This window comes from Chanos chanos, chromosome 7, assembly GCF_902362185.1.
Source record: "Chanos chanos chromosome 7, fChaCha1.1, whole genome shotgun sequence".
Classification (NCBI taxonomy): Eukaryota; Metazoa; Chordata; class Actinopteri; order Gonorynchiformes; family Chanidae; genus Chanos; species Chanos chanos.
In genome coordinates this window covers 44,001,239-44,026,238 of record NC_044501.1, presented here as the reverse complement: position 1 = coordinate 44,026,238, position 25,000 = coordinate 44,001,239, and the positions used below count along the sequence as shown (strand labels likewise).

General features: G+C 41.2%; 3 protein-coding genes across 3 annotated transcripts in view; 2 read left to right on the top strand and 1 right to left on the bottom strand.

Moving 5' to 3' along the window:
• The window catches only part of LOC115816449 (solute carrier family 12 member 3-like), a 10,174-nt gene extending 7,411 nt beyond the window's left edge, over nucleotides 1-2,763 (top strand). Inside the window, exons 17-26 of the mRNA XM_030779401.1 lie at nucleotides 79-207; nucleotides 420-526; nucleotides 622-704; nucleotides 1,026-1,114; nucleotides 1,361-1,448; nucleotides 1,784-1,895; nucleotides 1,986-2,072; nucleotides 2,174-2,306; nucleotides 2,419-2,486; nucleotides 2,625-2,763. Of these exons, the coding sequence (XP_030635261.1) occupies nucleotides 79-207; nucleotides 420-526; nucleotides 622-704; nucleotides 1,026-1,114; nucleotides 1,361-1,448; nucleotides 1,784-1,895; nucleotides 1,986-2,072; nucleotides 2,174-2,306; nucleotides 2,419-2,486; nucleotides 2,625-2,763 (1,035 nt within the window). The remainder of the gene's footprint in view (nucleotides 1-78; nucleotides 208-419; nucleotides 527-621; nucleotides 705-1,025; nucleotides 1,115-1,360; nucleotides 1,449-1,783; nucleotides 1,896-1,985; nucleotides 2,073-2,173; nucleotides 2,307-2,418; nucleotides 2,487-2,624) is intronic.
• Nucleotides 2,764-4,817: 2,054 nt separating this feature from the next.
• LOC115816447 (solute carrier family 12 member 3-like) lies at nucleotides 4,818-13,478 on the bottom strand. The gene is made up of 26 exons (XM_030779400.1): nucleotides 13,137-13,478; nucleotides 12,700-12,843; nucleotides 12,342-12,417; nucleotides 12,040-12,135; nucleotides 11,813-11,952; nucleotides 11,573-11,683; nucleotides 11,339-11,450; nucleotides 11,042-11,172; nucleotides 10,645-10,729; nucleotides 10,306-10,463; nucleotides 9,960-10,067; nucleotides 9,597-9,720; nucleotides 9,162-9,263; nucleotides 8,845-9,000; nucleotides 8,435-8,534; nucleotides 8,187-8,298; nucleotides 7,917-8,048; nucleotides 7,632-7,738; nucleotides 7,382-7,464; nucleotides 7,192-7,260; nucleotides 6,901-7,005; nucleotides 6,585-6,696; nucleotides 6,101-6,187; nucleotides 5,876-6,011; nucleotides 5,401-5,468; nucleotides 4,818-4,956 (listed from the first exon to the last, which is right to left on the bottom strand). Exons 1-26 carry the CDS (start codon nucleotides 13,476-13,478, stop codon nucleotides 4,818-4,820), a joined length of 3,135 nt encoding a protein of 1,044 aa, XP_030635260.1.
• Nucleotides 13,479-19,553: 6,075 nt separating this feature from the next.
• Nucleotides 19,554-25,000, top strand: part of LOC115816446 (kelch-like protein 33) — an 8,361-nt gene continuing 2,914 nt past the window's right edge. The window contains exons 1-2 of the mRNA XM_030779399.1: nucleotides 19,554-20,316; nucleotides 24,113-24,555. Of these exons, the coding sequence (XP_030635259.1) occupies nucleotides 19,554-20,316; nucleotides 24,113-24,555 (1,206 nt within the window). The remainder of the gene's footprint in view (nucleotides 20,317-24,112; nucleotides 24,556-25,000) is intronic.

Here is a 25,000-nt window from a genome sequence, read left to right as displayed (position 1 = left end):
TCTTTCTCCCTCTCTCTCTCTCTTTCTGTCTGTGTCTCCCTCTCTCTCTTTCTCTCTTTCTGTCTCGCTCTCTTTAAGGATGAGGACAAATCCCTGCGCAGCAGTACAGATACTTTGGTTAAATGGCTAAACCAGCGGAAAGTTCGCTCCTTCTACACAACATTTACCGCAAACACTCTGAGGGAAGGAACCAGGCATCTGATGCAGGTAACAGCCTCAATTTCTTTCTTTCTCTCTTTCTTCCTTTCTTTCTTTCTTTCTTTCTTTCTTTCTTTCTTTCTTCCTCACCTTTTTTCTCTGATAGCAGAGTTGTCAGTATACTGCTTCTGAAATAAACTTATGCTTGTTTACATTTTCAGAATTGTATTTTTATGTAAAGCAACCTAAAAACTGAACACTATCCTTTCCTTTCCCTGAAGGCTACTGGTCTGGGCAAAATGAAGCCAAACACTCTCGTTGTTGGATTTAAGAGTAATTGGCAAGAGTGCTCTTCTGGCAGTCTGGAGGACTATGTCAACACCATAATGTGAGTAAGGTTCATGTGTATGGGGGGGGGGGGGGGGGACTACATTTCCCACAAACCCCTGGTTGCAAATGATTTCTCCTTTGTCTCTCCTACAGCGATTCTTTTGACTCCAACTACGGAGTGCTCATACTCAGGATGATGGATGGACTGGATATTACCGAGGAGATAGAGAGTGAAGGTCAGATATGTTTTACGGTGCATCCACATCCTAACAGGTGATGTGATTATCCATTTATCAGACACGTTTATCCAAAGTGACTTACAGTACAGATATACATTTTCATCAGTATGTGTGTTCCCTGGGTATCAAACCCATGATCTTGGTATTGTTAGCGCCTTGGTATACCAGTATAACAAACCCATGTGGCACAGTCTTCAGTAATATACCGTAAACAAATCCACCGTACAGAAAAGAACCTGCTGTAAAGCTGAAATGATCTACCGCGTGTTTCAGTGCCTGCGCGTTCTAACCTGGTTTTGGTATTTCTGATTACAGCAGCAAACAGGTCTGCCGTCAATCCGGGTTTTGAGTCGGACGAAGGAGTATCGTCGGAGAACGGAAACAGCACAGACAAAGATTCAGGTACTGTATATATGCACAAAGTCTTTACGCAATCCCAGATAAAGATCCCACTCCTTACACAGTATGAATGAGAGTGGAGCATAACATGTAATTGTGTGATCATTCAATATGTGTCAAGCCATGACTAAACAACGTCCTTTTCCACTTATGAATCGAGATAACGCTTTATCCTGGTCTCCTTTTTTTCTTTTCTTTCCTTTTTTCTTTTATTTCCTCCCTGTCTCTGTCTCTCAGTTGGGGAAAATTCAGAGGACCTCCCAAACGAGCAAATCAGAACCGTGTTTCAGACCAAACAAGGAAGGAAAACAATTGATGTTTACTGGATTTCTGATGATGGAGGTGAGACATGGCCACTGTCACCACAGCAACAAAATTTTCACAATTTTAACAGGAAGTATGATCAAATACTTCAACTGTTTTCATCCCCCCTTCTCTCTCTCTTTCTCTCTCTCTCTCTGTCTCTCTCTCTCTGTCTCTCTCTCTGTCTCTGTCTCTCTCTCTTCCTCTCTCTCCCTGTCACTCTCTTTCCCTCTCTCTCTCTCTCTCTCTGTCTCTCTCTCTTTCTGTCTCTCTCTCTGTCTCTCTCTCTCTGTCTGTCTCTCTCTCTCTCTCCCACTCTCTCCCTCTCTCTCTCTCTCTTTCTGTCTCTCTCTCTGTCTCTCTCTCTCTCTCAGGTCTTACTCTACTGGTGCCATATCTGTTGACCAGAAGAAAACGTTGGAGTCATTGTAAAGTACGAGTGTTCATAGTCGGCGATCATCAGACCATGGAAGATGATCGCAAAGAGTGAGTTTGTGTGAAGAGGTCAATTGAATTATGGAGGTAAAGTGCAAAAATAAATGACCAGGAGTCGAGTGATGTGTCTTATGTCTGTAGGATGCTGGAGCTCATGAAGAAATTTCGGCTTGACATCAGTGATGTTATTGTGATGACAGACAGTGAGAAACCAGCGCAGCCTAAAGCGTGAGTTGTGTTCTCATACTCTCTCACACACACATACACAGAGAGAGAGAGAGAGAACCAGAAAAGCAGGTCATAATCTCTCTCTGGTCTTCTTACCACAGTCTGAAGCGATTGGAAGATATTGTCGCCCCCTTCAGACTGAACGATGAAGCGCAAGGAGGAGACATACAAGAGCTGAGGAAACAGAGTCCCTGGAAAATAAGTGACAAGGAGCTGGAGGCTCTGAGACCCAAGGTTCGTGTTCATGTATGTTTGCGTGTATGTTGTGTGTGTGTGTGTGTGTGTGTGTGTGTTCACTGGCCTAACTCTGCCTTATAACCATGTCATCTCTCTGTATTTTGTGCAGTCGGAGAGGATAGTGAAGCTGAATGAGATTATTAGGAGGAATTCCAAACACGCTGCTCTCATCTTAGTGTGAGTATTTCAGTTCTTGATACGAGATAATTTTTAAAATGAAAATGAACTTGAAATACATTGAAATTTATTTCAAACCTATACTTTATGCATGTGTTTATGTGTGTGTGTGTGTGTGTGGGTGTGTGTGTGTGACAGGAGCCTGCCTGTTCCTCAGAGTGACTGCCCCAGTGCTCTCTACATGGCCTGGCTGGACACACTATCCCGTGGTCTCCACTGTCCAGTCCTGCTTATCCGTGGCAACCAGCAGAATGTACTCACCTTCTACTGTCAGTGAAAACACGGACGAGACAAGACAAATACCTGAGACAAACACAACACCTCGTCCTGCTCTCGTTGAGTGGATGGGTTGCCGTCAGGAAACTGTATCATTTCGTTTGTGAAGAGGCTTTGATATCCTCTTTCTCAATATATGATATTACTCAAGTCTCATCTATTAAAAATGAATGGCTAAGACTACTATATACGAAATTACATCTGTTTGTAATATTGTATATAATTGCAGAGCTAACTGAACTATCTGTCCTTGTGATTTTACTGAAAGCCCACTTTCTACAGTTAATGAGAAAGAAATGTCACATTATAGGACGTAATCAAATGTAATTGCTGTTGTAATTACAAAAGTAATTAATTGCTGCTCATGAATCCAGTGAGTCTTTGCCAAGCTCTGAATCATGAAGGAAAACCTCTTCTGAGCCAAAGAATTTTGCCTTTAATGAAAATGGAGTGCTGTTACTGACCTCTGCATTTTTTTATTTTATTTTATTTTATTTTATTTTGGAGAGGGGTTGATAGGTGTTTTCAGAATCATGAAATTTTATTGCAGTTTTTTGAGATACAGTTTAAAGATAAGAACAGTTTAAAGACCACGATTTATAGCTAAGAATTTACAACAGAATGACAAATTCCTCTTCGGTGTGCTTTGGTGTTATATACAAAGTGAATGACGTGGCGAGTGACTTGAGAGGAAAGCTATTTTTTTAAATGATGTACCCGTGTGAATGTAAGGGATTTAAAATGATCGGATACGGACTTATTTAGATTAGTTCTCTCTCTCCACAAAGAACTGGAAATAAAAGAACTTGAGGAAAAAACGAGGATGCACTTTAATAGTTTATATGAAACATTTTATTTTCTCTGTTATGGTTTATTCATTTCCATCCTGTACAGCAGCAGTTCTTTAACAAAACACGCATGATATTTGCACATGTAATATATATATATATATATATATATATATATATATATATATAGCTACATATGGATACAATAATTTAACACAATAATCATTTCTCTGGATAAATACATTTGTATATTCTTTGTAAATCTGATCGAACTAGTATATTCTACATTCTGATTTTCAATGTGAAAATGATAAATCATGACATTAAAGTATGTCTTGTATTTCACCGATTGTCATTTTGCTATTGTTATTCATACAAAGCAAAATCCTATTTCAAACAAACATTCACAACTGTTCCACGCCGTCAAATGGGTTTTCTGGTATCTCAAACAGCACTGTACAGAGCACAGGTACAACTCATGAATGTCAAAATATATTTTCACATTTTGTTGATTAATAATTGATTGGATTTCTATATTTTCTTACAAAAGTGTTAACTCTGTCTAAAAAAAAAAAAAAGACAGTTCAAAAATAAGCATTATACATTCCTCAGAGTGCTGGTAAAAGTTTATGAAATATAATTTGAATAATTTGTTTTTTTTACAACTGTTTGAAACTTCCTTGACACGTCCTTAAACAGTAGCTAAAAGATTTGCTGCCTTTAAGATATCACGGATCTCAAATGTGATGCAGTTTCAAAAAACAACCAAACAAACAAAAAAGCAACTTTGGTATGAATCACTAGAAAACCTACTGTCTAACCTGACCTGAGTGTGCGGAATGATATATGATGAATTTCGACAACAAGCATATAGGCGGTATATAATTTCCACCCTCAGTTCAAGTTATTGTATCATCATAGCCTGTTTAAGCATTTAGTTAATGGTCCTTGTTTTTGTTTTTTTTTGTTTGTTTTTTTTTACCATATAAGGTAATTCATTCTGTGACATCACAGTTCTCTCCAGTGTTACATTCTCCTGGATATTTTCCCCCTTTTTTCATTGGCAGAAATGAATGAGGTCACATGTATGAGTTTGTTCAGTTCACTCAATATACACTGTAGGAGGTGACGTCCTGAGACCACATCTTTGTTGATACAACCCCAAAGCAAAAATTGTCCACAATGTGAGCGTTACAGTATGACACGGCTGCCTCATTTTTGACGAGACACGACGTCAGTGTGATGTCCTGTCTCTGTTGGAGTGCCCTCACTGACAGTAGAAGGTGAGTACATTCTGCTGGTTGCCACGGATAAGCAGGACTGGACAGTGGAGGCCGCAGGTCAGAGTGTTTAACCAGGCCATGTAGAGAGCACTAGGGCAGTCACTCTGAGGAACAGGCAGGCTCCTGTGACACACACACACACACACACACGCACACAGACACACACACACGCACACACAAACACGCACACACACACGCACACATGCGCACACACACACATACACACACGCACACGCACACATGCACGCACACACACACACACACACGCACACACGCACACACGCACACACACACACACACACACACACGCAGAAGCTGACAGTAAGTATCCATGGTGGTGGCAGAAGCAGAAACATTAAGGTGAGGGACCACTATGCCTGTAGTACTGTTTTGAGCAAAAGGACTAAAACTCAACACATAGTGGCTCACAGTTTATGAGCACGGCAGGGGCCCGCCGGAACGTAATCAGTGCCAGATTTCGTATTGTTCACTGTACAATGACATATTGACGGGTGCCTTTTTCACAGTGACGGTCAGAACTGATAAAAGACAGACGTATGTACTCACACCAAGATGAGGGCAGCATGCTTTGAATTCCTTCGAATAATCTCATTCAGCCGTACTTTTCTCTCCGACTGAACAGAGACAATGGGAGAAAGAGAGAAGGGGGTAAACAGTAAAGGTTAGCACAGCACAGAGATACGGAGACAGGCGACGCTTTAACCTGAACCATGATAAGACTGAGAGACACATTGTTTAAATATCGATGACAGAATATTGGTGACAGGACATGCACCCACACAGACACAGATACAGACACAGACACACACACACACACACACACACACACATCCACACACCCACACCTACCTACACACATACAGACACACACACACACACACACACACACGCACACACACACACAGGGAGAGAGAGAGAGAGAGAGAGAGAGAGACAGACACACACACACACACACACACAGACAGGCAGACAGCCAGACAGGCAAACAGACACACACACACACACACACACACAATCCTACCTTTGATCTTAGTGCATCCATCGTTTTGTTAGACACTGTCCAAGGGCAGTCTTGCATTCGCTGACTTGATGTGCCTGCAGAACGCTGCTCATCATTCAGCATGAAGGGGGTGACAGTTTCCTCAAATCTTCTCATACTGAATAAAGTAAAGACATTGTCTGTCATTTATCACACTCTGAGCATCCTACATTACATTACCCATCTGAATAATGGGATAGAACATACTTTTTCGAGAGTGGCGATCGTTCAGTGTCAGTCATAACGATGACGTCATGGACATCCAAACGGAACTGTCGCAGTAATGTGACCATCCTTAGAAAAGAGAAATCATTATAAGACACTCAATAGCGTTTCAGTGCTATTCATTTAAATATAAATATGATACATGCTAATCTTATGATAATTCTTCACATGTCTGTTGCGATAATGTAATGACAGTGTTATGCGAGTCTTTGGTGTGCTGACTATGAACAGATTCATTTGTCTAACGAGTTAAAAATACAATTATGCTTTTAAACTACTGAAGAAAAAAGGCAAATGCGTGATTCGTTTAAGTTCAGGTTAGGGTGAGGAAACAGAAGCTTTGTTTCTAACTGACTTAGTGAAAGTGCAGTTCTCATTTCAGCTGATGTTTAGGGAGCTGATGTTGTTTCCGCCTGTGTTTCGATAACTCTGACACGCGAGTGAATTTAACAGTCCTTTCACTCACTCTTTACGGTCCTGCTCCACGGTCTGATGATCACCGACGATGAAGACTCGCACCTTACTCTTCCTCCACCGTCTCCTCCTGGTCAACAGATACGGCACCAGGAGAGTCAGTCCTATACCAGATAGATAGAGAGAGACAGATGAAGAGAGAGGGAGAGATAGATAGAGAGAGAGAGGCAGAGAGAGAGAGAGAAAGAGGGAGGAGTATGAAGATATGTGAGGAATTTGATCATATTTATTGTGTACATTGTGTAGAAGTAAAGTGTAATTTGTGGAAACGATGTCACCATGGTTACAGAGGGGTTGCCATGTCTCACCTCCATCATCAGAAATCCAATAAACATCAATTGTTTTCTTTCCTTGTTTGCTCTGAAATGTAGTTCTGGTTTGATCACTCGCAATATCCACTTTGTTCTCATTGTCTGAAGGAGAGACAAAAGTGAAGATATTGATATGATTCATAATGTACATAATGTTCATTATCTCCAAAAATACAGGGTTATTGATGATGATGATGATGATGATGATGATGACATTGGTTCATATTTCTTGTTTATTTTGACCTCTCATAGATTTTTTTTTACCTTTTCTTCATATTGATCATTTACCTGAGTCTCCGTCTGAATTGTTGTCTTCCTCTACATCGACAGCCTCATCAGCTTCAAAGGCTTGGTTCTCTGTCAAATAATGGATCACATCACTACCCAGACTATTCACTCGTACCCTACAGCTGTACGACATGCCCCTATACTACACACACACACACACACACACACACACACACACAAAGGCACATACCTTCAGACTGAAGCTCATCTGAAATGTCCAGCCCGTCCATCATTCTCAGGATGCCCACACCGTAGTTTGAGTCAAACGTATCACTAAAAAAAAGTAAGATAGTGATACATTAAAGAACAATTACTTCCACACTGTTCATAATAACAATAAATAAATAAATAAACAAAAAGATGTGACATTTTTGAAATCACAAGGAGAAGTTTTAGCGGGTTTTTTTGTCAGTGGTTGAAAGATCGTGGTTTAAACTTACTATATGGTGTTAACATAGTCTTCCAAGCTGTGAGGATCACACTCCTGCCAGTTGGTCTTGAATCCCATGACAAGAGTATTGGGCTTCAGTTTGCCTAGACCAGAGGCCTTTTGGCAGAGAACGAATTGCAGTTTCGATTCAGTTGATATATAATGAAATGGACAGAGAGAATAATAAAAAAATATACTGAGAGAGGGTTGAAAAGAGGTTGCTGAAAATGGGATTGAATGAACCGAGTGTTCTCGGCAAGGCAGAGAAGGTCAGAGGGGTCAGGGAGGGCGTTACCTGCAGGAGATGACGGGCTCCCTCTCTCAGACTGTCTCCCTGGAATGGGGTGTAGAAAGAGCGAACCTTCCTTTGATTCAACCATTTCACCAGACTGTCTGTGTTCTGCTGGGACACTGCTGACTCATTATCCTGGGGGAGAGGGAGAGAGAGAGAGAGAGAGAGAGAGAGAGAGAGAGCAAGAGAGAGAACGGCTGTGATCAGACAACGGCATATACTGAAAAAGCTAGTACTTAACACGCAATTGTTTTATCATAGCCTCTAACCCACCATGAGAATGTCTCCACAGATCATTAGGCTAATGTTCTTAGTGAAGGTCCCCACAAAGTCCACCAGGGCTGGCCGTAGATTTGGGGGACCCGTTAGCACTAGACACTGAGGCCTGTGAAAAAAAAAGAGAGAGAGAGAGAGAGAGAGAGAGAGTCAGAGAGAGAGAGGAAGAGAGAAGAGTGAAAAAAATTATAGCGGCATAATGTGTGCTATAGAACAAAAAAACTTCTCCTGGCTTTTTACGTCACCTGAAGTTCTTAACGTGGTCTTCCACCCCTGCCAGAGACACTGAGTATGACAGAGCCATGCTGTAGGCACTGGCTTGAACAGACGACCCCCAGTTCACAGCTACAAAACACAACAGACTCATAAACACAGGATGAACACGATTCATATTTCAGTCTGCTGGTAATAAGAAAGTTATATAACAGGCCTTTCTTTACATCAGAATCAAGAAGGTATAGCGACATCTTGACTACACACACACACACTCACTCATGCATGCATGTAAGGTATGCACACTGTGATGAACATGTAATTATCTGTTCATTCAAGAAATCGATCGATGTTAGGGACTTGCACAATAACAATCTTTAAATCATGCAAAACTCATATCTGCTATATTGTATCTCATTGCTACACATCTGAAATATCTCACCCGGTTTTTTGTAGGTGACGTAGCCGAGAAGGAAGAGGATGATACTGAATGTAATGAGAGCCGCCCACCAGGTCAGCAGGAACATGAGAACCACAGAGATGACGGCTCCAAACAGAGCCGTCCACCGACTGTAGTACCGAAATGAGGGCCTCCAGCCTGTAGGGTGACAATACAGGGCAATCGGATGAACTCCATATACAGGCTAAGGTAAATGGATAGACTAGTGGCTAAGTATTAAAATATTAAAATTGCCTTGCCTGAAAACTTTGTGTGTGTGTGTGTGTGTGTGTGTGTGTGTGTGTGTGCAAGTGTCTTACCTGGTGAGTTTGTGATGGACGCATGGAAACAACTGAAGTTGATGAGAGCGTAAGAACAAAGGAAAAAATTGGAGATCAAAGGAGCGATGACGTTCAACTCAGCTGAAAGAGAGAGAGAGAGAGAGAGAGAGAGAGAGAGAGGGAGAGAGAGAGAGAAGGAGAGAGAGAGAGAGAGAGAGAGAGAGAGAGAGGGAGAGAGAGAGAGAGAGAGAAGGAGAGAGAGAGAGAGAGAGAGAGAGAGAGGGAGAGAGAGAGAGAGAGAGAGAGAGAAGGAGAGAGAGAGAGAGAGAGAGAGAGAGAGGGAGAGAGAGAGAGAGAGAGAGAGAGAAGGGGGGAGAAAAAAAATGTAACAAACATAATGATAAACATGGAGGCTCTTAACTATTAACAGACCAGAGGAGCCGAATACTGTTTTACGCTGTGTTACAAACTCACCAATCAGAATGAAGGCGATGGCGATGAAGTAGGTGAGGATGTAGGCCCGTAGGGGTTCATTGTTTTTCCCATAACCTTTGCCAAAGAAGCCGATATAAGGGTAGATATTGTCTTTGCAGAGACACTGAAACAGTACAGAGTGAATGGACAACATTAACATCCACTTGTGTAAAAAAAAACAAAAAGAAAAAAACGATTTGATTGGCAGTTAACAGAATAGCTTGACCACTTATGGGCTTGTTAATTGTGCTGGAACAGGGCCAGGTCTGAAAAACAATTTTAAATGGTGACGGTGTAGTGGACTGCGTTAATGAGAATAACTGAGTTGGACCAGTGCAGTTCATGTGTCTCTCGTGTTCTCACCTGAAAGACTTTGGGGGCGGAGACCAGGAAAGCGAGTGCCGAGGATAGAGTGGCTGAGAAAATTCCAGCCGTGATGAGTGGACCAAACCCAGAGACCATGCTGAGCACCTGTGAATTCAACACAGATCCACCGTTAATGGGTTTTACTTCAATGTCCCAAACACACAGTTCCCCAGCTCAGACTCCGTAAAGGATATGCACCTTTCCTCTTATGTACCACATAATCACAGCAGATCACACATTGTTACACAATCATTACTACATATCTATTAAAGTTTAATTACACGTTTATTAATAGTTATAATTTAGCATAGTGTAACATTACATATATTGCATAAGGGCCTACTTGGAAATTGTTGGACAAACCAAACTGGCAGGATTGAGTTTGCGCACAGCTTGTGAAGTTCCAGCCCAAACTACAGTCTAGACCTTCACAGAACTCAGTGGAGTTTATTGGCAAAGTGTCATTCAGATTGCCAGAGGCATCGCGGACCACACATGCCCCTGGGAAAGAGAGAGATTGGGAAAGACAGACAGAGAAAGACAGAGAGAGAGAGAGAGAGAGAGAGAGAGAAATAAAAGTGAGAAAGTGAAGGAAGGTAAACTTGAGTGTTATATATTGGGGGCGGGGTGTGTGTGTGGGAGGGGAGCGGGGTGGAGTGTAGAACATGTGAAGTTTCCTCACCCACTGTTGCAGATATTACTAGGTAACTGAATGTAGTCCAGAATATGGCCATCAACGTTCCTTTGGGTATAGCACTCTCAGGGTCCTGCCATGAACATCAAATACAGCATTTAATATTTTATTTATTTATTTATTTATTTTTATTTTATTTTTATTTTATTCATACATGTTGACATCAGCAATACAAATGAATTTCATTGTATTTAATTTGTCTTTGTTTGACGACTTATTTGAAGCATGAAGTCAATGCTTTTCGACTGGAATTTGGCAAAGTGGAATTTGGAGTAAGACTCTTTTTTTTTTTTTTTTTCTTTTTCGTTTACACTTATTCGCATTATAACATGGGAAAACATCCTTAGAACAGTAACAAAAGGGTGAAAAAACTTTTGTACTTCACCTTCAAATCTCCAGAGATATTGGCACCTGCCAAGATACCAATGGCAGATGGGAAGAAAATGGCAAACATCTGGAAAAAGCTTCCTTCTGGTCCTCTCCAATCTGGAAAAAGGTTCTCCAAGAAGATCTCACCTGATACATCGAAGAAACAATCACACTGGTCACAGAATTCCATTCCATGTACTGGACAATATTCAAGAAGTCCTTGACATTTCGGTAAAAGTCTCAGAGGCTTACACACACACACAAAAAACCCCCCAAACAAACAAACAAAAAAAAAAAGCACAAAAAAAATTACTTCGATAGCTGAAGAAACCCAGTGCTTGCTTCTCTTTGGTGGCCGGAACAATGGTGCCTGCAATGTAGTTGCTGAAGGACACCATCAGAACAAGGAAGAACAGAATTTGCGCCTACGAAAAGAAGAAAGTTTTGTTTTATCACCCTAAGTGAGAGTTAAATATGATAGTCATAGAAAAAAAAAATGAGAGAGAGACAATCCGGTCGATCATTGAGATAAATGCGAAATGTTAACCTTTGCCTCCCATTCCATCCCAGCCAGTGAAATCAAGAGAAGCACGGTGACTGTGATCACGCCGATAATTCGAACATCGTTAACTGGATCCACTATGACTGCGTTATACTCCTAAAAGAAACATAAAACACAAGATGGGAACTGATCAGGCATATTGCTTTTTAAAGTAGAGCACGGTTGGTTGGGATGTTAGCACGCTAACCAGCCAGCTAGAAAGATGGATGGCAAGACATAACTTACAATGAGCAGATCTCTGACAGTCTCTGAGAAGCCCACTGTGTTGAGGGCACAGGCAAGCGCGTTGGCGAAGGAAAACACCATTCCAATGGGACCGCCCAGCTCCGGGCCCAGGGTGCGAGAGATCATGAAGTAGGCGCCCCCTGGTGTACAGGAGGAACAATAACGATCAGCAGAGAGATATTAGACCAAATACAGAGCTGATGTAGACGCTGTGACATGTCACTCACCCGACTTGACCTTTCCGTTGGTGGAAATTGCGGACACCGAAAGTGCAGTTATCGAGGTAACCAGGACGGACATGAAGATAATAACCCAGGTGAGAACTAAAAAGGTGTGAGACAGAGGACATACCATCTTATTTTTATTCTCTCTTAAATATTCTATCAGCAAATGGAACAGTGTTGCCCTGTAGATTGTTAAACACGGCAACCCAATCTGCCGCACGAACGCAAGAAAGAACATGAAGAGTTAGAAGAGCATGAATGAAATGAGTCTTAGATGAATAGAACGAAAAGGTGACGTGACTCACTGATGCCTGCTTGAGACGTGATCCAGGACAGACGAAGGAACAGAATGACTCCCCAGATATTCAGCATGCAACGGACCTGCCAAAACACCAACACTCTTACGCTCTTAAACACGTTACTGACTATGTTTACATATCACCATGAATCTCGTGACTCAGCCAAAACAAACGGATTAACCATGTTAAGAGAGGAATGGCTGTGTGTTTGTGTGTGTGTGTGTGTGTGTGTGTGTGTGTGTGTGCGTGTGTGTGTGTGCGTGTGTGTGCGTGTGTGCGTATGCGTATGTATGTGTGCATGTGTGTGTGAATGTGTGTGCGCGCACGTGCGCATGTGTGTGTGTGTGTTCAGAGAGTGTCTCACCATAACACCGGTGATCCAGCCAAAGCGGACTGGCTCCTTGCTCTTCCCCTGACCGTTCCTGCCTGTATCACCATTCTCTTGTTCCAGGATCACAGAGAGACTCCCCATTCCAGAGTCTTCAGCGTTACTCCCTGATTCACTGTCCTGTCACGCACACACACGCACGCGCGCGCAGACACACACACACACACACACACACACACACACACATAATGTTTACACAATGTTTTTTTCTTTTAAAAGATGAGCAATTATTAGCACAGGTATTAAAATATAGATATTAATGCTCATTTCATATTCCTATATGGTGTACTTGACACATTGCAAATTGCTTAAAACCTTATTAAGATGTTTCTCAGTATCTTAGTATGAGAACATAAAACTATAGAACAAAGCACTAGAACAACCCCCCCCCCCCCCAAAAAAAAAAGAATTACATCACACGATTTGCGAAGGATCTCCAGGGACGGCCTGCTACGTCGCTGCCGGCCAGCAGCGGTGGAGTTGGCATAAAAATCCAGATTTGGGACAGCGTCTATAGTGTTGTAGATGGATGGCCTCCGTCCCTCCTGCCTTGAGTCCCGATGTTCCTGGCTCTGATCTGGGACGTTTGTTTCCATGTCGACGCTGACTTCGCTGTCGGCTGGACCATCTCTGGCGGTACTGCGACGTCCCTGTCTCGAAGAGTACTGAGGCGGCGCTTCCTCGCTGACGGAAAAACGCCCCTGAGGCAATTCACCTGTGTCAAACCGAGCGCTTTTAGACCCGCGGTGCCCCATGGAGGTTCAGGAACTTGGAACCGACGGACCGAAGCTGCTTGAGGAGGGAAAGACAAAGTGGCATTAGGGCTTAGACGGTTCATGAAGTTCAGAGTTCAAAGTTCAGGCTTTTTAACAGCCTCTCCCATTCACGCGTGACCTTTCCGAGACCCTCTGTACCCTAGACTCCTGTTACCCACACGGACAATATTTGCATGTCTTTGGTTGTCACGGCGAAATGCAATCTGTTCCCAGGGACATGCATTTGAACGGCGGAGTTCCATAACATCACGAAGACTGTTACCTCACAACCACCAGCGACCTTTAATGGAAGCAGTGAGACATGCCAAATTGGATTCTTTCCGCATCGTTCAATGAACACACTGAACTAGGACCTTACTATCAACATTATGTTTGACGCCGTATGACATCCTCGTCCTTTGCCCAAACATCAGACTATTGAAAATCCATTAGCGGTGTTTTCCTCAGCTGATAACATTGTCTGGATAAATTTGTCATTTGCTCTCACTGTCAGGCAACAAAAACAGGTATTTTACTATGGGGGAGCTTAGATAAACATGTCATTTGGGTCAACGGATTAAATATAATTCATTATCATATAATGATGATACAGGTCATTCAGACTGCCTTGTAACGTAGTAAAGTATGTTTTCATAGTCAAAATGAACCCTTACGTGTAAATACGCTGATGTTCAAAAATGCTTAAGATGTTGTCATGTACAATATATATACAATATATACGATCTTCATATGATGAAACCAGTCCATAAAAGCCAAAAAGTCCATAACTTCTTGCAAAATCCATGGAGAAATAATCTTTTAAAACTTACTTAATTCTCAGCACTGAAAACACAGCAGTGTAGACAAATCTAATGTGTTTATCAGGAGCAGGGTTCGAATTACGGGGGGGATTGGGGGGGTCTGACCCCCCCCCCCCAATTAAGACTTGGACCCCTCCAAAGGAGCTAAAAAGGACAGCTCGGGGGGATCGAAACATTTATGCATCCTATGCTATATATCCCTGGGGGAAAAGTTGACCCCCCTCAAAACCCCCACCCCTCCCAGTTGTCACTGTATAATTCGCACTCTGATCAGTAGAATATTTGAGTTCTATCCATGGTGTTTATAAAATATATAAATAAAAAGATTCCATGTTATGACTTTTTTTTTAACAATATGAAAACTATATTAAAAATGCATCATTCTGATCCTGTGCTGTTGATTAACCGTACAAATAAACAATTAAGAATTAGTTTTCTGTCTCAGTACGTGAATTTACGGGATGTGACACATACGTACAAACGTGAGTAAAATCGTGAGGCGACGATATTAAAAAGTGAGGGACGATGTTATAAAAACTAAAATCTCATAAGGAAAATGTGGTCATGTGCAAGCTCAGATCTTACTGGCAACCAAATGCGACAGACGAGCAATTTCTGGATATTTTCCTGCTTACAAAAACAATTATTTTTTAAACTGCCGTGCAGTTGCAATGCAAAACACACCAGGCTGTCTTTAGCATATGAATATAGACTAATTTTTCAAGCGCTTAAGAAAAATGATAAGAAAATATATTACTCTTACTGTATTTCTATGTGTTCCCAGTTATCCAATGGCTCAAACTTTTGCTTTAAGTCTTGCTTCAAGTCCAGCTTGCCCTAGATGACTGACATGTTTCTCTGGGAGGATGTGGTGTACTCTGTGCATCTCTGAAAAGTCTGGTTATTTATACATATTCCAGGTGAGGTGTTCCATGGTCCACGCCCCTCATTCTCTCTCTCTCTCTGGCATGTCCAGGCATCACGCAGTATCATACCTGTCTCAGTGTCAGATGGAAGGGAATTTTTCCACTATCCTTTATGATATTGCATTTCCTTTGTGTTTATGGCTGTACTGAAGTATCAAAACAAAGCAAAGCAAATTAAAAAACAAAACAAAAAAACCCAACATTTTTGTCATGATTTAGCCCAGTTTTTGCCTTATCAAGTCTTCCAAGACCCCCACACCCCAACACCCCCCCCCCCCCCCCCACCCACACACACACACACACACACACTGTGTAAACAACAGAGTGGAATTACTGTAACTACAGTACTTGTGTAACCATCAAATAAAGTACAAATGTTCAGAACTATAAGCCACCTCAGTACAGCAAAAATGATTTTACCAATATTGCACAAGCATTACACCCATACACACCCATGAACACACACAAACATCCTTGCACACTGCACACACACACACACACACACACACACACATACACACACCTTTTGAATATTCAAAGGTCATGGTTATACCTCCTCAGTAAAGACAGTCATATCTGTGTAATGTTTTTCAAATTACTGGCCCACCTGTGCAACTTGTTATTTCATCAACATGCTGGCAGTTAGCTTAATGAGAGATATTTCAGAAAATTGGCTCTCATGAAGCAAAACTCCATTTGTAGTTTTGAAAAACTGCACAACAGAGACACCATCATTTTCAAAATGCTTCAAACATTAGATTTAATTAATGTGCGGTTTGGCAGCCTCAAGGCAATTCTAAGAATGATTATCAGTTCATTGCTTAGAGAATGTGATTAATTATTTCAAGAAGTACCCACTTTGCTACTGGTGATTTCAGAGCAAAAGTAATAGTTTCTAGAACACAGTGTTTATAGACTTGGAAGTTTTACGATCAGTTATAAAACATTACCTCAGTGACTCTGGTTTGCTTCTTTGTCCGCGAACAATTGCTTAAAAGAAAGAAAGAAAGAAAGAAAGAAAGAAAGGAGCTCTACATGTGTCACATTTAACTGTTCCGGGGTCACTTTTTCTCTGCCAATTATGTCTAAATATTAACTCTCAAGACAACTATGTAATGTCAAAGCAGGAAGGATCTTTAATTAGAGGACAGCTGAACAATACAAGCACTTACAAAGTTCAGTTAGAACCATATAAAAAAATATATATGTACATATGTATATTTATAAGTTTGCTGAGAGTGCTGCTTGTGGTTTTATCATAGGATTAACGGAAATATAAAATGAAATGTGGGTTTAAGGTTTTCACTTTCTGACTGTCTTTAAGAATTAGGTGGTCACCCAACGATAGAGCAGAAATTCACCTGCTGAGGGGATGTTGGATATTATTCAGTTCAGCCTCTCTCTTCAGATTGTTTGATGTGAATGAACTTAAACTGGTTGCCAAGCATATGTAGAATTTACGCCCCAGGGTCAGACTGTAGAGGGATGGCGTTTGATAATAACTGTGTGTTTATGACTGCTTACAGGAACCACTTTTAAAAACACACCTCATCACCTCCTTAGCAGAACAACAGCACTGGTGAGATGGTGCCAACCCTAATCTATGCAAACAATAATTAAAGCTTTTTCTCCAAGCAATATACCATATCAATGCTCAGTCTCCTTAAACATCTCAGTTACATTTTGCCTAACAGATTGTCTCCATATAATGCAAAATATAAATATGGAGATTCTCAGATTCATCTTTTTATTTATTTATTTACTTATTTATTTTTGTCAGGGAATTTATTGCTAGGGAATATGTTTGGCATGGTACTACTGCTTGGTGGATTGGATTGAATTGAATTGAGTTGAATTGAATTGAGTTGAACTGAATTGAATTGAATTGAATTGAAGTGAAGTGAAGTGAAGTGAAGTGAAGTGAAGTGAAGTGAAGTGAATTGAACTGAATTTAATTTAATTTAATTTAATTTAATTTAATTTAATTTAATTTAATTTAATTTAATTCAATTTGACATTAGCAGTGATCTGTCAGGTGAACACTTCCCTGGAGGTGGATGCATGGATGGATGGTTGAACAGACAGATGGGTGGGCAGGGGGAAGAATGGCTTTGGTAAGGTAATGGAAAGTCACTGTTGTCTGTAAAATCCGATATCTGTAAAAGACTTCCCTGTAATCACTGTTCCCTGAAGGAACACTTTTACAAGACCTTGAATTCCATGTCAAAAAAATGCCAAACAGATTTTTATTTTTATAGATGGTCGTGCTGTTAGACATCTCTTTGAAGGGATCTGCACGTGCGACAGAAAGAGAGAGACAGACAGTGAGAGACAGAGGGAGAGACAGAGAAAGAAAGTGTTTGTGTGTGTGTGCGTGTGCAATACCTTTTCTTGCACTTATTATAAAATGATATTTCTCAACATTTTCCTTAATTATGCAAAACCATCCTTGCACAGTTCAGAGTCTGCATTTAACAGTTCTGTTTGTGCCTGTGTCTGTGTCTGTAACACAGTTGTCCTCAACATTCATGTAAAAATGCAAATAATTAACTCACATTGAATAGATGGATTGCCAGCCTATTGTTATAAGGGCTTGGGTGCTGTGACTCAGGTTAGTTGAGGTAAGAAAATCGATGCCCTGTTTTAAAAGAGAATGTAAAAAGATGATCAGGTTCTGATGTATAGCCATGAGCATGTGTTTTATAATCCTTTTGAATTGTTAAACATTAACATTTTCAAGAGTAATCGAACAGACAGCCTCAGCTCTTCTGTCGGGAAAAAAAAATTATTCATCTTCATAAAATACATGGAATTTGTTTTTATTAATCAAATATTTAAAATTGAACAAAACTGTTGTATAATTAATACACGTTCCATCTGGATTAATGATATGATACATTATAAATTATATATATGTATATGTGTGTGTGTGTGTGTGTGTGTGTGTGGGTATGTATGTATGTGTATATATATATATATATATATACACACACACACACACACACACACACACACACACAAACATATATTTTTATATATATATATATATATATATATATATATATATATATATATAAAATCATATATATATATGATTTTTAACCTGCATAAATTCATCTTTTCACATGAAATATTTTACTAGAGGTCATGGTTATTTACATTTTTACACAAGATGTGGCAGTGGACCATAAAATTGGACTTTTATACATTTGCCATGTTAAATATATATTTCACTACATGAAGCTAATTGTAGCAACTGTTACCTCAACCATGGGATACTTAAAATTCCGTTGCAAGTTTCTATTTTCTCGTCAGACGAGATTTGGATGTCACCAGAAAACATGTCAAGCATTTATATTGAGATTAAAGGCACATTAAGCTTTGACTGCACTGGGGCTGAGTGGCCTTCATATCAATGTGTTCCTGTGGAAAACTTTCACTGGACCCTCTCCAGAATCTATTGTTAGTGCTCAGGGCCGTTGTGTTGGAGGCATGAGGGTACAAGAATAGACCCAATGTCACTCTCCCTCAGCACAAGGATTCAAACTGCTGCCGCTGGTGTCTGAGGTACTGTACTTTGAGTCTTTTCAAATAACTTCTTATTGAAAACAGCAGAAATTTCTATTTCTATTCTTTTTTGTTTAGATGTATTTGATTTCCACAGCAGTAATATACAACACATTTGTCAAACATTTTTTTTTCCATTTAAAATAGCATTGTCATCCAAAGGTCAGTTCTGGGGAGACTTTGATTTTGTTTCCACTTTAGATGAAATGCCGCAGTGAGTGTCAAACTGTAAACCATTGCATTTTGGAAATATGCACAAATGAAATAAGGTCATGCTTTCAATGCTTTCAAGTGAGTTCATTTGCAAAAGGTATTTAGGAAGAGGCAATTTCAAATCTGCAAAATGATTGCAAAATCTTGACATTTTAAAATTTTCTGTCTTGGTTTTCCAACAGTTTAGTTCACTTTTGATATAAATGTTATCCGTCTATGTCACATGTTATTCTTGTCTGCTTCTCACTAATAAGAAAAATCCAGTGCATTAGGATAAGTCAGTTTTTTTCCAAACTGCAATAAATGTTTGGTTACTTAAGCATGACTCTCATTAAGATCACTTTTGCTATATTTAGCATTGTTTGCTTTGTGCGGACACACTTAAAGAGTACAGTATTAAGCAATCAGAATATTTCTGGAAGCATTGCAATTACATTTTTCATTGGTTTAGTGTTAAAATAGCGAAATATTAACTTTGTGCCGCTATGGTGGCCCCTATCAGATTGGACTTTGCATGTTGTTATGAACTCTCTTGTTTCCCTAGAGTTATGTCCAGAGAACAGATGAGAGAGAAGCAAAGGGACAAGGAGAAAGTTATGTCTGTCCGTGACAGGATGGCACAGTTCCAGTCAAGTGCATCTAAATCCGCTAACCCTGGAGAAAAAAGAAAAGTTGGGAGACGCTCAAGCAACGATGCCACACCAACACTTAGCAACAAAAAAGAGGGCAGAACATTTGGCTCTGTTGCGTCTGCCTCTCAACCTCCTCCGTCCAAAGCCATCACCCCTCCTGTTGTCCCCTCTCGAGATTCTAAACTCCACACCTATGAGGTGCCCTCTTACTGTGACTCACTATTCACAGAGCTGTGTAGGCTACGGAGAGACGGCTTACTGGTGGACTGCAACCTTCACCTCCCGGACAACTCCTACAAAGTCCACCGATTGGTCCTCACTGCTGTCAGTCAAACGGCAGAGGTCTGGCTGCGTTCAGGGCAAAGAGGTCTTAACGAGGTGAATCTAAGCGAGCTTGAAGGAGGCGACCTCGTGACCCCATCTGGCCTACAAGCCCTCCTTGATTTTGCTTACTATGGAGAAATGGGCCTGGCCTATGCCAGTGGCAATGGATTGGAAGAGGTGCTGCAGGTCTGCAGGTGTTTAGGGGCAGAGCGACTAGCCCAGGTTTGCCGGACTGGGACCCCAGCACACGCAGACAGAGAGAAGGAGAAGAGTCTGCAGATGTTTAGGAATCTGTGGGAGAGGCATGTCGGCTGTGATGTTACCTTACAGGCGGAGAGTGGAGAACTTTTCCCTGGTAATCGTTCAGAAAATGAGAGAGAGAGCGAAGGGGTGAGGGGGTGAATCCCAAAAAAATTCAGGGTTCCTATTATCTGGTCCTGGAAGTCTAGAGTCATATCTGGTTTTCACATCAACCAGTCATCTCTGATTTGGCACCAGAGAAATACATGTACAAAATCAACAATACTTCACCATTTAGATTCTTTGTTGTAATGTTTGAACTTCTTTCAGTCAGTTGAGTCAATATGTTAAAGGAAGGAAGACCAAAGAGAGAACAGAGAGTGTAAGAGTGATGAATGACCCAGGTCAGATCAATATAACAATTATCTCTGTATGCTGTATGCACGTTTGTCTCCTTTGTGTCAGTGTAGTGATACATTCAGTTCCTCTATCAGCAGGATTTAGACTCAGAGTACTTATAAACATATGATGCTTAAGAGGGAAAAGGAACAATAACAGAATAGCTCCATTTATACTGTGGGCCAAACCTGGAGCTTGAACTTAGTTCCTGGCCCAGGGAGCATTTACACTGTACCAGGCTAGGCTTAAACAGGGCTTGACCAGGAATCTAAGCCCTAGCAAACAATGACCAGGGCCAGAGGTCCAAGACCTGGTGCTTAAATGTCATGATGAATTGTTACTATGGTTTAGGGTGACCATATTTTGGTTTTCAAAAAAGAGGACAGGGGCAGGGGGTTGATGCATTCCCTTCCTAACTTAGGGGGAAATTTAAGTGTATGTCGCTTTTTGTCCCTGTCGTTGCACATGTAAGGCTCATGGCTGACAAAGCGATGTGAAACTGCATTTGTACTTAACTGCCGCAATACTTAGTCTTTAATAAGACAAATAATTGCTAGCACAGTAACAGTGGCAAGAAGACCTTATTTCTCTCCATTCAAGTTTTGGTGGCGTTACGGCTTTCTTAAGGTCTCTTGGCTGTTGCTTCGGTGTAAACAGTAATGAATGAGATGCAGTTTAACCAATGTTTATGGCATGACAGTGCACATGACCGTCCATTGGTGGCGTGCGAGCGGGCAGGACCTAAAGAAAAAGGTCAAAGCAGTGCAAATGCACACACAATAAATGGCGACCGTGGAAAGCGAAAGCCCAATCCCAGACATTTTTGGCGATTTAGAAATCCCGGCCACGCACATATTTTTCTACAAAGCTAATCACGTAAAACCCTCAATGCTAGCGCTGCTGACCAAGGGAGCCACTCCATCCAAACAGCATGCAGTAGTAAGAGAATTGCAGCAAACATTTAAAAGTAACCCAAAAGTTACTTTCCCCAGTAACTAATCACTTTTATATGCAGTAATTGGTAAGGTAAATTCAATTACTATGAAGGAAGTAACCAGTAACTGAAACTAATTACTAATTTTCAGTTCCTTTACCAGCAGGATTTAGTCTCTGAGCACCATAAATATATGGTGCTTAAGAAGGAAGAGGAACAAGAACAGAAGGTCACGACAGACAGCTTTGCCAGCTGGGTTATAAGGTCAACCAGCAATAAAATCCAGTTCTGCTGCTATTTTTGTTTTGAATGTACCGTGGTTATAGGGGAAAGGTTCAAACAGTGTCCTTAACAAGGAAATTTAGAAATCCCGGCCGTGCACATATTTTAGGTCCAAAAAAGAGGACCTGTCTGGGAAAAAGAGGACCTATGGTCACCCTACTATGGTTCGGCTCTGTTTACACTTCTAGTAAGAGGCGATTAACTAACCCTAGCTAACTAGCTAACACTAGTTCAGAACAGATCTATAATATTGCATTACATTAAATACAAAAAAAAAAAAACCTGACAAATGGGGGGAGACAGTTTTGGACAGCAAACAAGACAAGGGTGCTATTAGAAATTTAGGGTAATGTAAACATTCAGGATCATTTTGAAAGACTAGTTTGGAATGATGAGGTTTATGAGTGTCTTTTCCTGTATATTTATAAGTTTACATATTTTTCTCAGTCTTTCCTCAGTTCTTTTCACATGCGATACACTGTCTTCTTAGCCTTCATGCGGTGACCTCGTCTTTAATGCGATGGGCTGCGCTTATATAATGTAGCACTGCAATAACAGGGAGGAAGACAGTGTTTGGCTCCATTTTTTGTTAGCTGTTGTTAGCAGGGTTTTCTTTATCAGTCCATGGAATGCTGTACGTATGGTTGCGAATTTTGCCGTTGGTCACATGGCCCATAGTATGAGTGCAATAGGAACTCTAGCCCCGGTGCTTGTAGCCCAGGACAAAGTTCCCAGGGCTTACATCCCCTGGGCTGATGGCCCACAGTGTAAATGGGGCTACTGTCAGGACCAGCATTGGAAGTACTGTAATTCCACTACTTTTGGCAGTAACAAGTAACGAACTAATTACCTTTTCAAATTAAATAACGCAGTTACAGTTACTGAGATGTAAATGGGCTCGTTACCCGTTACCCTGTGATTTTGTCTTACGTGAAAATATTAATGGGCAACTGCAAATTATAACAGACAAACGCAGACTATTCCCCCCATTTCCTGTTTATGATCTAACCTCACCTGACCTTAGGTGGCGCAATGCACGGGTGAATCAATCAACCACCAGTCCGGGCAACGTGAGTTTGCTGTCCTGGAAATATGGGCATTATTTTTCCCTTGAGATCAAGGACAAAAACATACTGGTGAGCGGTAGTCTATGTGCAGGTGTGAGAACTTTATCCACATCAAAGAATAGTCATTCTAATCTTCTGAAGGACCCGGTAAAACAACACGTTTCCACAAAGCTAATCACATAAGACCCCAGTGCTAGCGCCGCTGACCAAGGGAGCCACTCCATCCAAACAGCATGCAGCAGTAAGAGAACTGCAGCAAACATTTAAAAGTAACCCAAAAGTTACTTTCCCCGGTAACTAATTACTTTTATATGCAGTAATTGGTAAAGTAATTCAGTTACTTTGAATGAAGTAACCAGTAACTGAATCTAATTACTAATGTTCAGCACAACACTGATCAGGACAGACAGCTTTGCCAACTAGGTTATAAGGTCAACCAGGAACTCAATATAACAATTCAACCAGCAACTCAATATAACAATTTTCTCTGTGTCCTGTATGTACATCCTGTCTGTTTCCTTTGTGTCTGTGTAATGTTATCTTCAGTTCCTTTACCAGCAGGATTTAGTCTCAGAGTAATTATAAATATATGGTGCTTAAGAAGGAAGAGGAACAAGAAAAGGAGGTCATGACAGACACCTTTGCAAGGTCAACCAGCAATAAAATCCACTTCTGTTACTATTTTTGTTTTGAATGTACCATGGTTTTAGGGGAAGGGTTCAAACAGTGTCCTCAACAAGGAAATTCAAAAAGAAAATGTACAGCACATAAAAAAGGATTATGGATTCCTGACCTATATTACTGATTCAATCCATCTTGTCACTGTGATTAAAAAAAAAAAAAAGTGAATTACGAATCTCAGTTTGTTATTTTCCTCTTCCTGTTAGTGTGTGCCTTTATGAATAATAACACAGCATATGCCTGCATCCCTGTATTTCTCTCTGTCTCATCTCTCTCTCTCTGTGTCTCTCTCTCTCTTTCTCTCTCTCTTACTCTCTCTCACTCTCTCACTCTCTCTCTCACTCACTCTGTCTCTCTCTCTCTCTCTCTCTCTCTCACTCACTCTCTCTCACACACTCACTCACTCTCTCTCTCTCTCTCTCTCTCTCTCACTCACTCTCTCTCACTCACTCTCTCTCTCTCACTCACTCACTCACTCTCTCTCTCTCTCTCACTCACTCTCTCTCTCTCTCTCTCTCTCTCTCTCTCTCTCACTCTCTCTGTCTCAGCCCATCGTGTGGTGCTGGCTGCGGGTGGGGACTACTTTCGGGCACTGCTCTGTGGAGGGTTACGGGAGAGTGGTGAGGAGGTGGTGTGTCTGCGTGGTGTGGCTGCCTGGGTGCTTCAGGACCTGCTGAGATTCGTCTACTCTGGCCGGCTGCGGCTGGGCTGGAGCAACGTGTGGGACCTCGCTGAGGCAGCTGTTCAGTTCCAGCTGCAGGGGGCGCTCTCGCTTTGCCTCAGCTTCCTGCAGGAGGACATGGACTGCGAGACTTGCCTAGACACACTGGCTCTGGCTGAGGCATATGGGCTGGATGAATTAGGTCGGGCTGCAGAAGACTACACCTTGGCCCACTTCCAGAGTGTGTCAGAGGGAGAGAAGTTCAGAGATCTCCCCTGTCCTCTCTTACAACGCCTGCTGGAGAGAGACTCTCTATGCACTGACAGCGAGGTGAGATCTGAACGTGTAAATAACAAGAACGAATGAACATTCTGTCCCATTGATCTTGATGGACCTTAACATTCTATTGTTTTTCATGTAAGACTCCGCAGATTCTTTGCTGATATCACCATTCATTCCTTCTTTTGTTCTCTTCAAATGTAAAAATCAGAGAATTAGAACATTTTAGCTGCAGATGTCACCGAAAGAAGACATGGTCTATATAATGCTGATTTTGTAGGGGGCTAGATTTCCAAGCACAGTTTTAAGAACTGTACATGGGTTAAATGAATTTTCAAAACTCTTTCAGGAGGTACCGGTGTCGTGATGTATTGCACCCTTCAATAACAAGAAGTTCCTGCAGGTGGTGCTGTAGTGCAGCCCACCTCTAATATTAATGAGCATATGGTATTTTTGCATCTCCCAACCAGTAGGTGGCAGCACTCTAGTGCTTCTG

Excerpts from the sequence above, each read along its gene's own strand:
- LOC115816447 (XM_030779400.1), bottom strand. The coding sequence starts at position 13,478 with ATGGGGCACCGCGGGTCTAAAAGCGCTCGGTTTGACACAGGTGAATTG. Across the intron at positions 11,953-12,039 it reads CAACGGAAAGGTCAAGTCGG|GGGGCGCCTACTTCATGATC; the intron begins GTGAGTGACATG and ends CCTGTACACCAG. Across the intron at positions 6,188-6,584 it reads GTGGAGCAGGACCGTAAAGA|GATGGTCACATTACTGCGAC; the intron begins GTGAGTGAAAGG and ends CTCTTTTCTAAG.